Source organism: Oncorhynchus gorbuscha, linkage group LG02, assembly GCF_021184085.1.
Source record: "Oncorhynchus gorbuscha isolate QuinsamMale2020 ecotype Even-year linkage group LG02, OgorEven_v1.0, whole genome shotgun sequence".
NCBI lineage: Eukaryota > Metazoa > Chordata > Actinopteri > Salmoniformes > Salmonidae > Oncorhynchus > Oncorhynchus gorbuscha.
Genome location: NC_060174.1, coordinates 4,317,181 through 4,332,706, shown reverse-complemented (window position 1 = coordinate 4,332,706; position 15,526 = coordinate 4,317,181). Strand labels below are relative to the sequence as shown.

Below are 15,526 nucleotides of genomic sequence, written 5' to 3'. Positions count from 1 at the left end.
CTCAAGTGACGCACCCCTCCCAGGGACGACATGAAAGAGCACCAGTAAGCCAGTGACTCAGCCCCTGTAATAGGGTTAGAGGCAGAGAATCCCAGTGGAGAGAGGGGCTCCAGTGCCTTTCTGTTCACCTTCACACCCCTGGGCCAGACTACACTCTATCATAGGACCTACTGAAGAGATGAGTCTTCAGTAAAGACTTAAAGGTTGAGACCGAGTCTGCGTCTCTCACATGGATAGGCTGACAATGCCATAAGAATGGAGCTCTATAGGAGAAAGCTCTGCCTCCAGCTGTTTGCTTAGAAATTCTAGGGACAATTAGGAGGTCTGCATCTTGTAGCTTATGTGTAGGTATGTATGGCAGGACCAAATCGGAAAGATAGGTAGGAGCAAGCCCATGTAATGCTTTGTAGGTTAGCAGTAAAACCTTGAAAGCAGCCCTTGCCTTAACAGGAAGCCAGTGTAGAGAGGCTAGCACTGGAGTAATATGATCACATTTGTTTTGTTCTAGTCAAGATTCTATCAGCCGTGTTTAGCACTAACTAAAGTTTATTTAGTGCTTTATCCGGGTAGCCGGAAAGTAGAGCATTGCAGTAGTCTAACCTAGAAGTGACAAAAGCATGGATTAATTTTTCTGCATCATTTTTTGGACAGAAAGTTTCTGATTTTTGCAATGTTACGTAGATGGAAAAAAGCTGTCCTTGAAACTGTCTTGATATGTTTGTCAAAAGAGAGATCAGTGTCCAGAGTAACACTGAGGTTCTTCACAGTTTTCTTTGAGACGACTGTACAACCATCAAGATTAATTGTCAGATTCAACAGAAGATCTCTTTGTTTCTTGGGACCTAGAACAAGCATCTCTGTTTTGTCTGAGTTTAAAAGGAGAACATTTGCAGCCATCCACTTCCTTATGTCTGAAACACATGCTTCCAGCAAGGGCAATTTTGGGGCTTCACCATGTTTCATCGAAATGTACAGCTGTGTGTTTTTTAAAATTTTAATTTGACATTTATTTAACCAGGTAAGTCAGTTAAGAACATATTCTTATTTTCAATGACGGCCTGGGAACAGTGGGTTAACTGCCTGTTCAGGGGCAGAACGACAGATTTGTACCTTGTCAGCTCGGGGGTTTGAACTCGCAACCCTCCGGTTAATAGTCCAACACTCTAACCACTAGGCTACGCTGCCGCCCCATCATCCGCATAGTAGTGAAAGTTAACATTATGTTTCCGAATGACTTCACCAAGAGGCAAAATATATAGTGAAATCAATAGTGGTCCTAAAACAGAACCTTGAGGAACACCGAAATTGACAGTTGATTTGTCAGAGGACAAACTGATATCTTTCCGAATGATAAGATCTAAACCAGGCCAGAACTTGTCCTTGTAGATCAATTTGGGTTTTCAATCTCTCCAAAAGAATGTGATGATCAATGGAATCAAAAGCAGCACTAAGGTCTAGCAGTATGAGGACAGATGCAGAGCCTTGGTCTGACGCCATTAAAAGGTCATTTACCACCTTCACAAGTGCAGTTTCAGTGCTATGATGGGGTCTAAAACCAGACTGAAGCATTAGTATACATTGTTTGTTTGTTTGTATCTATTCTACTGTCTTATTATCTATTCTACTGGCATATTGTTTATTCTACTGGCATTATTCATTCCTACTGTCATATTATCTATTCTGTCTAATCTAGTCTACTGGCGTCCTATCTATTCTGGCATATTTTTTATTCTACTGGCATTATCTATTTTGCTGTATGTGTATTTGTTGAGGGAGCAGCAGCACTTGCATTTCCAAGAAACATTTCCACTCTGGGACAATAATGTGAATCTTATCTTTATCTTATTTTATCTTCGCTCTGGTTAATTATCTTAGCTCTGGTTAATTATCTTAGCTCTGGCTAATTATTTTAGCTCTGGTTAATTATCTTAGCTCTGGTTAATTATCTTAGCTCTGGTTAATTATCTTAGCTCTGGTTATTTATCTTAGCTCTGGTTAATTATCTTAGCTCTGGTTATTTATCTTAGCTCTGGTTATTTATCTTAGCTCTGGTTAATTATCTTAGCTCTGGTTAATTATCTTAGCTCTGGTTAATTATCTTAGCTCTGGTTATTTATCTTAGCTCTGGTTATTTATCTTAGCTCTGGTTATTTATCTTAGCTCTGGTTAATTATCTTAGCTCTGGTTAATTATCTTAGCTTGAATTAATTATCTTAGCTCTGGTTATTTTCTTAGCTCTGGTTAATTATCTTAGCTCTGGTTAATTATCTTAGCTCTGGTTAATTATCTTAGCTCTGGTTATTATCTTAGCTCTGGTTATTTATCTTAGCTCTGGTTATTTATCTTAGCTCTGGTTATTTATCTTAGCTCTGGTTATTTATCTTAGCTCTGGTTAATTTATCTTAGCTCTGGTTAATTATCTTAGCTCTGGTTAATTATCTTAGCTCTGGTTAATTATCTTAGCTCTGGTTAATTATCTTAGCTCTGGTTATTTATCTTAGCTCTGGTTATTTATCTTAGCTCTGGTTATTTATCTTAGCTCTGGTTATTTATCTTAGCTCTGGTTATTTATCTTAGCTCTGGTTATTTATCTTAGCTCTGGTTATTTATCTTAGCTCTGGTTATTTATCTTAGCTCTGGTTATAATTATCTTAGCTCTGGTTATTTATCTTAGCTCTGGTTATTTATCTTAGCTCTGGTTATTTATCTTAGCTCTGGTTATTTATCTTAGCTCTGGTTAATTATCTTAGCTCTGGTTAATTATCTTAGCTCTGGTTAATTATCTTAGCTCTGGTTATTTATCTTAGCTCTGGTTATTTATCTTAGCTCTGGTTATTTATCTTAGCTCTGGTTATTTATCTTAGCTCTGGTTATTTATCTGCTCTGGTTATTTATCTTAGCTCTGGTTATTTATCAGAGAGCTCTGGTTATTTATCTTAGCTCTGGTTAATTATCTTAGCTCTGGTTATTTATCTTAGCTCTGGTTATTTATCTTAGCTCTGGTTATTTATCTTAGCTCTGGTTATTTATCTTAGCTCTGGTTAATTATCTTAGCTCTGGTTAATTATCTTAGCTCTGGTTAATTATCTTAGCTCTGGTTAATTATCTTAGCTCTGGTTATTTATCTTAGCTCTGGTTATTTATCTTAGCTCTGGTTAATTATCTTAGCTCTGGTTAATTATCTTAGCTCTGGTTATTTATCTTAGCTCTGGTTATTTATCTTAGCTCTGGTTAATTATCTTAGCTCTAGTTATTTTATCTCAGCGCTGGTTAATTATCTTAGCTCTAGTTATTTTATCTCAGCGCTGGTTATTTTATCTCAGCTCTGGTTAATTTATCTTAGCGCCGGTTATTTTATCTTAGCCCTGGGTATTTTATCTTAGCGGCGGTTATTTTATCTTAGCGGCGGTTATTTTATCTTAGCTCCAGTTATTTATCTTAGCTCCGGTTATTTTTTCCTAGTTTTTCTAATCACTCTGTCTCGTCGCCCTCAGGTGCGTTGAACCTTCCTTCGGTTGCCGTGGGGATGCTGGTGGGCGGGGTCATCATGAAGAAGATGGGTCTCTCTCTTAAGGCCATCCCTCGTTTCTCTGTCGCCATGCTGTCCATCTCTGTCCTCCTCCTCATCCCCCTCTTCTTCATGGGATGTCCCACACAGAGGGTGAAAGAGGTCAACTATGGATTCCAAGGGTGAGTCAGTGCTGGGGGTGTAATCTGCATAGGGTGAGTCAGTGCTGGGGGTGTAATCTGCATAGGGTGAGTCAGTGCTGGGGGTGTAATCTGCATAGTGTGAGTCAGTGCTGGGGGTGTAATCTGCATAGGGTGAGTCAGTGCTGGGGGTGTAGTCTGCATAGGGTGAGTCAGTGCTGGGGGTGTAATCTGCATATTTACAAAACACTTAGATCTTCGGAGAGCCATGTCCTGGTTGATTGGGGTTGGTGTGCTGAGGGCTTCTGGGGATGATGTTGATGTGTCTGTAGTATGTAGTTTGTGAGCTGACTGTATCTGGGGATGTTGTGTTACTCTCTATGTAGTTTGTGAGCTGACTGTATCTGGGGATGTTGTGTTACTGTCTGTAGTTTGTGAGCTGACTGTATCTGGGGATGTTGTGTTACTGTCTGTAGTTTGTGAGCTGACTGTATCTGGGGATGTTGTGTTACTGTCTGTAGTTTGTGAGCTGACTGTATCTGGGGATGTTGTGTTACTGTCTGTAGTTTGTGAGCTGACTGTATCTGGGGATGTTGTGTTGCTGTCTGTAGTTTGTGAGCTAATCGTATCTGGGGATGTTGTGTTACTGTCTGTAGTTTGTTGGCTGATGACACGGGAGTTATTGGGAAGCCATGAGGACTGGAGTTAAGGTTCCTCAGACAGTGTTGCCCAAGTCAAAACGCCATGGAGTTATATCACCTATCACTACAGACGCAAAACAGAGATGTACAGTCTGCAGCGTTTTAATTCATTGGATAAATAAAGTGCCCGGTGAAACACATGCACAAGTCGATCCGTTACATAGCGATGAGGTCATAATAGGGAGAATAACAAACAGTACATTTTTCAGACAGTACCAATAGACAAGCAACTTCATGGGACAAGACTAGCATTTTTGTGAAGATTAAGACGAAGCTATTGTTTTGGCGCTGTGCCACTGGTGAACCCAAAACAACTAGAATGTTGTTACTACAGTACAGTAGCAAACAGAGGCTCATGAACATAAGCAGGAACCCTGGTCTTCGTCCCATAACCCCATATCTCTGTTGTCTTCTGTTATGTGGTTTTTGGCACTGAGCTCTACCTCCACCCAACCATCTATAGTGATCCCAAAACCCTGAAGTAAACATGAATGCCCTTTTCACACCACTGAGCTGAGCCTATCAGAGCGGAGTTGACCTGAGCTGAGCCTATCAGAGCGGAGTGGTACTGAACTGAGCCTATCAGAGCGGAGTTGACCTGAGCTGAGCCTATCAGAGCGGAGTGGTACTGAACTGAGCCTAGCAGAGTGGAGTTGTACTGAGCTGAGCCTAGCAGAGGGGAGTTGAACTGAGCTGAGCCTAGCAGAGTGGAGTTGACCTGAGCTGAGCCTAGCAGAGGGGAGTTGTACTGAGCTGAGCCTAGTAGAGCAGAGTTGTACTGAGCTGAGCCAAGCAGAGCGGAGTTGTACTGAGCTGAGCCTAGCAGAGCGGAGTTGACCTGAGCTGAGCCTAGCAGAGCGGAGTTGTACTGAGCTGAGCCTAGCAGGGCGGAGTTGACCTGAGCTGAGCCTAGCAGAGTTGTACTGAGCTGAGGCTAGTAGAGCAGAGTTGTACTGAGCTGAGCCTAGCAGAGCGGAGTTGTACTGAGCTGAGGCTAGTAGAGCAGAGTTGTACTGAGCTGAGCCTAGCAGAGCAGAGTTGTACTGAGCTGAGCCTAGCAGAGCGGAGTTGTACTAAGCTGAGCCTAGCAGAGCGGAGCGGAGTTGTATTGAGCTGAGCCTAGCAGAGTGGAGCGGAGTTGTACTGAGCTGAGCCAAGCAGAGCGGAGTTGTACTGAGCTGAGCCTAGTAGAGCGGAGTTGTACTAGCTGAGCCAAGCAGAGCGGAGTTGACTGAGCTGAGCCTAGTAGAGCAGAGTTGTACTGAGCTGAGGCTAGCTGAGCAGAGGCTAGAGCAGAGTTGTACTGAGCTGAGGCTAGCAGAGCAGAGTTGTACTGAGCTGAGCCTAGTAGACCTAAGCAGCCTAGCAGGAGCGGAGCGGAGTCGTACTGAGCTGAACCTAGCAGAGCGGAGTTGAACTGAGCTGAACCTAGCAGAGCGGAGTTGTACTGAGCTGAGCCTAGCAGAGCGGAGTTGTACTGCTGAGCCTGGCAGAGTGGAGTTGACCTGAGCTGAGCCTAGCAGAGCGGAGTTGTACTGAGCTGAGCCTAGCAGAGCGGAGTTGTACTGAGCTTGTTATGAATTCACCATAGCTGCTAAACCCTGCTAGAAAGGGCAATGTGAAAAGACAATGTCTGAGCACAATACATTTCGTGCAAAGTAGTGTAAAAAAATGGTACATGTCTATTGTGATACCAACATCCTTCTTTAAACATCTCTAATCATCTTCTCTCTTCTCATCAGGTCTCTGGCCAATTGTTATTCCAACTGCTCCTGTCCTGCTGACTCCTTCAACCCCGTGTGTGGATCAGACAACACTGAGTACCTGTCTCCCTGCCACGCAGGTTGCAAAGACTACACCAAAGACCCCAACAACAAATTCAGAGTTCTGGTGCGTTCTGGGTGGTCAGTGAAGTTAGGAATACGGTAGAGAATGGTATAATTGAACAAAGAGTAAAACCACATCTGTTATAGGTCAGTAGGGCAGCCAGTCAGACCTAGTACTGCAGTCTGAACCTACAATTGCACAACATGGATGGTTCACAGTCAATGGGCCAGACCTATCCATCTCTAATTTTTTTATTTTTTTTAACCTTTATTTATCCAGGCAAGTCAGTTAATAATTAAGAACAAATTCTTATTTACAATGACAGCCTACAGGGGAACAGTGGGTTAACTGCCTTGTTCCGGGGCAGAACGACAGAGTTGTACCTTGTCAGCTCGGGGATTCGATCTAGCAACCTTTCGATCTCTAGTCCAACGCTCTAACCACTAGGCTAATCAGAGGGACACAGGGGAAGTGTTTTAAGTGTTTCAAAACCATGTCAGCCACTAAGCCATCCACTAACAGGATGACTGTTTAGCAGGCTAATAGAGTTGAGGTCATATTGACGTAGTGTGTATGGTAACCCCCCTATGCATGGCGAATATACTGAGCTGAGCCTAGCAGAGCGGAGTTGACCTGAGATGAGCCTAGCAGAGGGGAGTTGAACTGAGCTGAGCCTAGCAGAGGGGAGTTGACCTGAGATGAGCCTAGCAGAGGGGAGTTGAACTGAGCTGAGCCTAGCAGAGGGGAGTTGAACTGAGCTGAGCCTAGCAGAGGGGAGTTGAACTGAGCTGAGCCTAGCAGAGCGGAGTTGACCTGAGATGAGCCTAGCAGAGGGGAGTTGAACTGAGCTGAGCCTAGCAGAGCGGAGTTGACCTGAGATGAGCCTAGCAGAGGGGAGTTGAACTGAGCTGAGCCTAGCAGAGGGGAGTTGACCTGAGATGAGCCTAGCAGAGGGGAGTTGAACTGAGCTGAGCCTAGCAGAGCGGAGTTGTACTGAGCTGAGCCTAGCAGAGCGGAGTTGTACTGAGCTGAGCCTAGCAGAGCGGAGTTGAACTGAGCTGAGTCTATTAAAGACTGGCGTAAATGAGTTAGATAGACTTCAATCAATTCAGACCAAGATGTAACACTAGCTCATGTTGTAAATACTAATTGTGGAAAGTATACAGTATGTTCAAGTCAATATAGGATATCAATCATTCACCATTTTGCCATTGTCTTAACAAACAAAAACAAGGATCTGTCCATTTTCTTTTATAATGTATTGCATACATCTTTCATATAATGAAACCGGTGTCTTCTTTGTTCTCCTGCTTTAGGAGTACACAGACTGTATCTGTACAGCTCACAGCCAGGGTAGTGGTGGGGGTATTGCCCGCCCCGGCCCCTGCCCCAACCAATGTCCTCACTTCCTGCTTCCTGTCATGTTCCTCATCTCTCTGGCCGCGATGATCGCCTCTCTAACACACAATCCCATCTATATGATGGTTCTCAGGTAATGTCTCTAACACACTATCCCATCTATATGATGGTCCTCAGGTAATGTCTCTAACACACTATCCCATCTATATGATGGTCCTCAGGTAATGTCTCTAACACACAATCCCATCTATATGATGGTCCTCAGGTAATGTCTCTAACACACAATCCCATCTATATGATGGACCTAGGATAAATAACATATACAAGTGTGTTTGGAAAGTTTTCCAACCCCTTGACTTTTTTCCACATTTTGTAACATTACAGCGTTATTCTAGAATGTATTAAATGTTTTAAAAGGTATCATCAATCTACACACAATACAATATAATGACAAAGCAGAAAACAGGTTTTTAGAATTTTTTTAATATAAAAAAATTAAAAACCTTATTTACTTCAGTATTCTGACCCTTTGCTATGAGACTCAGGTGCATCCTGTTTCCATTGATTAAACTTGATGTATATTCAACGTGATTGTAGTCCACCTGTGGTAAATTCAATTGATTGGACACGATTTGAAAAAACACACGTCAATATAAGGTCCCACAGTTGTCAGAGCAACAACCAAGCCTTGAGGTTAAATGAATTTTCCGTAGAGCTCAGAGACAGGATCGTGTCGAGGCACAGATCTGGGGAAGGGTACCAAATAATTTCTGCAGCATTGAAGGTCCCCAAGAAGACAGTGGCCTTGACAAGGTTTGGAACCACCAAGACTATTCCTAGAGCTGGCCGTCCGGCCACACTGACCAATCAGGGGAGAAGGGCCTTGGTCAGGGAGGTGACCAAGAACCCAATGGTCACTCTGACAGAGCTCCAGAGTTTGTCTGTGGAGATGGGAGAACCTTCCAGAAGGACAACCATCTCTGCAGTACTCCACCAATCAGACCTTTATGTTAGAGTGACCAGACAGAAGCCACTCATCAGTAAAAGGCACATGACAGCCCACCTGGAGTTTGCCAAAAGGCACCTAAAGACTCTCAGACCATGAGGAACAAGTTTCTCTGGTCTGATGAAACGAGCTTGAACACTTTGGCCTGAATGCCAAGAGTCGCGTCTGGAGGAAACCTGGCACCATCCCTACGGTGAAGCATGGTGGTGGCAGCATCATGCTGTTGGGATGTTTTTCAGCCGCAGGGACTTCAGATCAAGGGAACGATGAACGGAGCAAAATACAGAGAGATCCTTGATGAAGTCCTGAGCTCTTTGGAGCAGGTTCTGAGACTGTGGCAATGGTTCACCTTCCAGCAAAACAATGACCCTAAGAACACAGCCAAGACAAAGCAGGAGTGACTTCGGGACAATTCGGGACAATTCAGGAGTGACTTCGGGACAAGTGGCCCAGCCAGAGCCCCGAACCCAATCAAACATCTCTGGAGAGACCTGAAAATAACTGTACTCTCTATACAACTTGACAGAGCTTAAGAGGATCTGCAGAAACAAATGGGAGAAACTCCACAAATACATGTGTGCCAAGCTTGTAGTGTCAAACCCAAGAAGACTCCAGGCTGTAATTGCTGCCAAAAGGTGTTTCAACAAAGTACTGAGTAAACGGTCTGAATAAATATATTTCCATTTTTTTTTAAATATAAAAACCTAAAACCTAAAACCTGTTTTTCCTTCATCATTATGGGGTATTGTGATGTCATGATGGAGTATTGTGATGTCATTATGGGGTATTGTGATGTCATTATGGAGTACTGTGATGTCATTATGGAGTACTGTGATGTCATTATGGAGTATTGTGATGTCATTATGGGGTATTGTGATGTCATTATGGGGTATTGTGATGTCATTATGGGGTATTGTGATGTCATTATGGGGTATTGTGATGTCATTATGGAGTATTGTGATGTCATTATGGGGTATTGTGATGTCATTATGGGGTATTGTGATGTCATTATGGGGTATTGTGATGGCATTATGACATTATGGGGTATTGTGATGACATTATGGGGTATTGTGATGTCATTATGGGGTACTGTGATGTCATTATGGGGTACTGTGATGTCATGATGGGGTACTGTGATGTCATGATGGGGTACTGTGATGTCATGATGGGTTACTGTGATGTCATGATGGGGTACTGTGATGTCATGATGGGGTACTGTGATGTCATGATGGGGTACTGTGATGTCATGATGGGGTACTGTGATGTCATGATGGGGTATTGTGATGTCATTATGGGGTACTGTGATGTCATTATGGGGTATTGTGTGTAGATTGATGAGAAGAAGAAACAGTGTAATCCATTTTAGAATAAGGCTGAAACGTAACAAAATGTGGAAAAAGTCAAGCAGTCTGAAAACTTTCCAAATACATTGTATATATTACAGTTTAATGTAGTTTAAGCAAGATATTGAACAGGACTATTCAGTACGACGTTGTAAACCAACTTTTCGTGTTGTCTTCGCTTGAATTGTTTCAGAACTGTTCCCCATGAAGAGAAATCTTTTGCCATCGGAGTCCAGTTTCTGCTCATGAGAGTGCTTGGTAAGTTTCCTCTTAAGATGTATACTTCATAAAGACGGATGTTGTTGAAACAACACACAATGGAATATAATATTATGCATCAATGTAGTGTTAGAGTGCCCTCTAGTGGACGACAGCTGCTTTGAACCGAGATCCCCATATCTTCCTGCTGCTGCATAGAAAGTGTTTTGAATAAGAGTTGTGATTGATATCTGATCCTCTCCTTTCTCTACGAACAAGGTCAATGTTGACAATTAAAAGTGTTATTATAACAGCCTGGCCATCCACAGCTCTTGGTTGGCTCTCTCCTGGTTACCAGCCCTGTTCGGCATGACCATCCTCAGCTCCTGTATATAATGTTATGTATTGTGTGATCGTCCTCTATTCTAGCCTGGTTACCAGCCCCAGCCCTGTTCAGCATGGCCATCCACAGCTCTTGGTTGGCTCTCTCCTGGTTACCAGCCCTGTTCGGCATGACCATCCTCAGCTCCTGTATATAATGTTATGTATTGTGTGATCGTCCTCTATTCTAGCCTGGTTACCAGCCCCAGCCCTGTTCAGCATGGCCATCCACAGCTCTTGGTTGGCTCTCTCCTGGTTACCAGCCCTGTTCGGCATGACCATCCACAGCTCCTGTATATAATGTTATGTATTGTGTGATCGTCCTCTATTCTAGCCTGGTTACCAGCCCTGTTCAGCATGGCCATCCACAGCTCTTGGTTGGCTCTCTCCTGGTTACCAGCCCTGTTCGGCATGACCATCCTCAGCTCCTGTATATAATGTTATGTATTGTGTGATCGTCCTCTATTCTAGCCTGGTTACCAGCCCCAGCCCTGTTCAGCATGGCCATCCACAGCTCTTGGTTGGCTCTCTCCTGGTTACCAGCCCTGTTCGGCATGACCATCCTCAGCTCCTGTATATAATGTTATGTATTGTGTGATCGTCCTCTATTCTAGCCTGGTTACCAGCCCTGTTCAGCATGGCCATCCACAGCTCTTGGTTGGCTCTCTCCTGGTTACCAGCCCTGTTCGCATGACCATCCTCAGCTCCTGTATATAATGTTATGTATTGTGTGATCGTCCTCTATTCTAGCCTGGTTACCAGCCCCAGCCCTGTTCAGCATGGCCATCCACAGCTCTTGGTTGGCTCTCTCCTGGTTACCATCCTGACCATCCTCAGCTCCTGTATATAATGTTATGTATTGTGTGATCGTCCTCTATTCTAGCCTGGTTACCAGCCCCAGCCCTGTTCAGCATGGCCATCCACAGCTCTTGGTTGGCTCTCTCCTGGTTACCAGCCCTGTTGTCCTCAGCTCCTGTATATAATGTTATGTATTGTGTGATCGTCCTCTATTCTAGCCTGGTTACCAGCCCTGTTCAGCATGGCCATCCACAGCTCTTGGTTGGCTCTCTCCTGGTTACCAGCCCTGTTCGGCATGACCATCCACAGCTCTTGGTTGGCTCTCTCCTGGTTACCAGCCCTGTTCAGCATGGCCATCCACAGCTCTTGGTTGGCTCTCTCCTGGTTACCAGCCCTGTTCGGCATGACCATCCTCAGCTCCTGTATATAATGTTATGTATTGTGTGATCGTCCTCTATTCTAGCCTGGTTACCAGCCCTGTTCAGCATGGCCATCCTCAGCTCCTGTATATAATGTTATGTATTGTGTGATCGTCCTCTATTCTAGCCTGGTTACCAGCCCTGTTCGGCATGACCATCCTCAGCTCCTGTATATAATGTTATGTATTGTGTGATCGTCCTCTATTCTAGCCTGGTTACCAGCCCTGTTCGGCATGACCATCCTCAGCTCCTGTATATAATGTTATGTATTGTGTGATCGTCCTCTATTCTAGCCTGGTTACCAGCCCCAGCCCTGTTCGGCATGACCATCGACAGCTCCTGTATTTGGTGGAAACATGCCTGTGGCAACCGGCTGGGCTGTGGTTACTATGACAATAACACCCTGAGGAACAGGTGAGGAAAAGGTCTTGTACTACCATTGGTTACGGCCTCGTTTATACAAGTGATAATGATTGGTTGACAGTATTGGTTGACTGTATTGATTGATTGTATGCCTCGTTCATTCGAGTGATAATGATTGGTTGACAGTATTGGTTGACTGTATTGATTGATTGTATGCCTCGTTTATACAAGTGATAATGATTGGTTGACTGTATTGGTTGACTGTATTGATTGATTGTATGCCTCGTTCATTCGAGTGATAATGATTGGTTGACAGTATTGGTTGACTGTATTGATTGATTGTATGCCTCGTTCATTCGAGTGATAATGATTGGTTGACTGATTTGATTTGTTGGTTGATTCAGTGAATGATTGATGTATCTCTGCAGATACCTGGGTCTGCAGGTGTGCTTCAAGGTGATGGGGATCTTCCTGCTGGGGCTGGCTGGATGGAAGGTCCAGAAGACCAGGGAGTACAACCTGGAAAAACGGCCTGATGCACCACTGTGATCCTGGGATACGACTGCCCGCTTGGCTCCTTATCTCCTTCCTTCCTCCCCCCTCCCTCTCTCTCACACGATAGAGACTGGCCACTGAGGACCACTATACCCCTCCCTCTCTCTCACACGATAGAGACTGGCCACTGAGGACCACTATACCCCTCCCTCTCTCTCACACGATAGAGACTGGCCACTGAGGACCACTATACCCCTCCCTCTCACACGATAGAGACTGGCCACTGAGGACCACTATACCCCTCCCTCTCTCTCACATGATAGAGACTGGCCACTGAGGACCACTATACCCCTCCCTCTCACACGATAGAGACTGGCCCCTGTGGACCTCTTTACCCCTCCCTCCCTCCCACACGATAGAGACTGGCCACTGAGGACCACTATACCCCTCCCTCCCACACGATAGAGACTGGCCACTGAGGACCACTTTACCCCTCCCTCCCACACGATAGAGACTGGCCACTGAGGACCACTATACCCCTCCCTCACACACGATAGAGACTGGCCACTGAGGACCACTTTACCCCTCCCTCCCTCCCTCCCACACGATAGAGACTGTCCACTGAGGACCACTATACCCCTCCCTCCCTCTCACACGATAGAGACTGGCCACTGAGGACCACTATACGCCTCCCTCCCACATGATAGAGACTGGCCACTGAGGACCACTATACCCCTCCCTCCCACACGATAGAGACTGGCCACTGAGGACCTCTTTACCCCTCCCTCCCTCTCACACGATAGAGACTGGCCACTGAGGACCACTATACCCCTCCCTCCCTCTCACACGATAGAGACTGGCCACTGAGGACCACTATACGCCTCCCTCTCACACGATAGAGACTGGCCCCTGAGGACCTCTTTACCCTCCCTCCCTCCCTCCCACACGATAGAGACTGGCCACTGAGGACCACTATACCCCTCCCTCTCTCTCACACGATAGAGACTGGCCACTGAGGACCACTATACCCCTCCCTCTCACACGATAGAGACTGGCCACTGAGGACCAGTTTTACCCCTCCCTCCCACACGATAGAGACTGGCCACTGAGGACCACTATACCCCTCCCTCTCACACGATAGAGACTGGCCACTGAGGACCACTATACCCCTCCCTCCCACACGATAGAGACTGGCCACTGAGGACCACTATACCCCTCCCTCCCACACGATAGAGACTGGCCACTGAGGACCACTATACCCCTCCCTCACACACGATAGAGACTGGCCACTGAGGACCACTATACCCCTCCCTCCCACACGATAGAGACTGGCCACTGAGGACCACTATACCCCTCCCTCACACACGATAGAGACTGGCCACTGAGGACCACTATACGCCTCCCTCCCACGCGATAGAGACTGGCCACTGAGGACCACTTTACCCCTCCCTCCCACACGATAGAGACTGGCCACTGAGGACCACTTTACCCCTCCCTCCCACGCGATAGAGACTGGCCACTGAGGACCACTATAGCCCTCCCTCTCTCTCACTGTGCTAATGCAATCCACCACTTTACTACAATCTCCTGTCTCGCAGGAGAGAAGAGACTCACCTGACACTGAGGTACACTGTGCCTTGCAACTGGTCTGCTAATGCAGGGTCTGAATATAACGGAGGGACTACTGTGATTAAACTCTGAGTGGCCAGCCCTATTCCTATATAAGCGTTTCACATGACTCCTCCCAGTGGGCTTAGCTGGTTATGTTAAGGTTGTTTCTTCTCTCGCTGAGGTCCACCTGTGCTTTTCAATGGAGAGTACTGTGCTGTATACTAGTGTATCAACTGTATACTAGTATATCAACTGTATATCAACTGTATACTAGTATATCAACTGTATACTAGTGTATCAACTGTATACTAGTGTATCAACTGTATACTAGTGTATCAACTGTATACTAGTATATCAACTGTATATCAACTGTATACTAGTGTATCAACTGTATACTAGTATATCAACTGTATACTAGTGTATCAACTGTATACTAGTATATCAACTGTATACTAGTGTATCAACTGTATACTAGTATATCAACTGTATATCAACTGTATACTAGTGTATCAACTGTATACTAGTGTATCAACTGTATACTAGTGTATCAACTGTATACTAGTATATCAACTGTATATCAACTGTATACTAGTATATCAACTGTATACTAGTATATCAACTGTATATCAACTGTATACTAGTATATCAACTGTATACTAGTATATCAACTGTATATCAACTGTATACTAGTATATCAACTGTATATCAACTGTATACTAGTATATCAACTGTATACTAGTATATCAACTGTATACTAGTATATCAACTGTATACTAGTATATCAACTGTATATCAACTGTATACTAGTATATCAACTGTATACTAGTATATCAACTGTATACTAGTATATCAACTGTATACTAGTGTATCAACTGTATACTAGTGTATCAACTGTATATCAACTGTATATGTAGCTCAGTTGGTAGAGCATGGTGCTTGTAATGCCAGGGTAGTGGGTTCGATCCCCGGGACCACCCATACGTAGAATGTATGCACACATGACTGTAAGTCGCTTTGGATAAAAGCGTCTGCTAAATGGCATATATTATTATTATTATTATTACTAGTGTATCAACTGTATACTAGTATATCAACTGTATACTTGTATATCAACTGTATACTAGTATATCAACTGTATACTAGTATATCAACTGTATACTAGTGTATCAACTGTATACTAGTATATCAACTGTATACTAGTATATCAACTGTATACTAGTATATCAACTGTATACTAGTATATCAACTGTATACTAGTGTATCAACTGTATACTAGTGTATCAACTGTATACTAGTGTATCAACTGTATACTAGTATATCAACTGTATATCAACTGTATACTAGTGTATCAACTGTATACTAGTGTATCAACTGTAT

General features: G+C 44.3%; 1 protein-coding gene across 2 annotated transcripts in view; it reads left to right on the top strand.

Annotated features, from left to right (window-relative positions):
* Positions 1-14,709, top strand: part of LOC123996387 (solute carrier organic anion transporter family member 2A1-like) — a 69,305-nt gene extending 54,596 nt beyond the window's left edge. Inside the window, exons 9-14 of one of the 2 annotated variants that reach the window (XM_046299778.1) lie at positions 3,495-3,690; positions 6,092-6,239; positions 7,493-7,668; positions 10,078-10,142; positions 11,974-12,094; positions 12,472-14,709. In XM_046299778.1, the coding sequence (XP_046155734.1) occupies positions 3,495-3,690; positions 6,092-6,239; positions 7,493-7,668; positions 10,078-10,142; positions 11,974-12,094; positions 12,472-12,592 (827 nt within the window). In that variant the 3' untranslated portion in view covers positions 12,593-14,709. Of the gene's footprint in view, positions 1-3,494; positions 3,691-6,091; positions 6,240-7,492; positions 7,669-10,077; positions 10,143-10,511; positions 10,637-11,973; positions 12,095-12,471 lie in introns of those variants that run through there. The other variant, XM_046299781.1, reaches the window with a different exon arrangement.
* Positions 14,710-15,526: the final 817 nt, after the last annotated feature.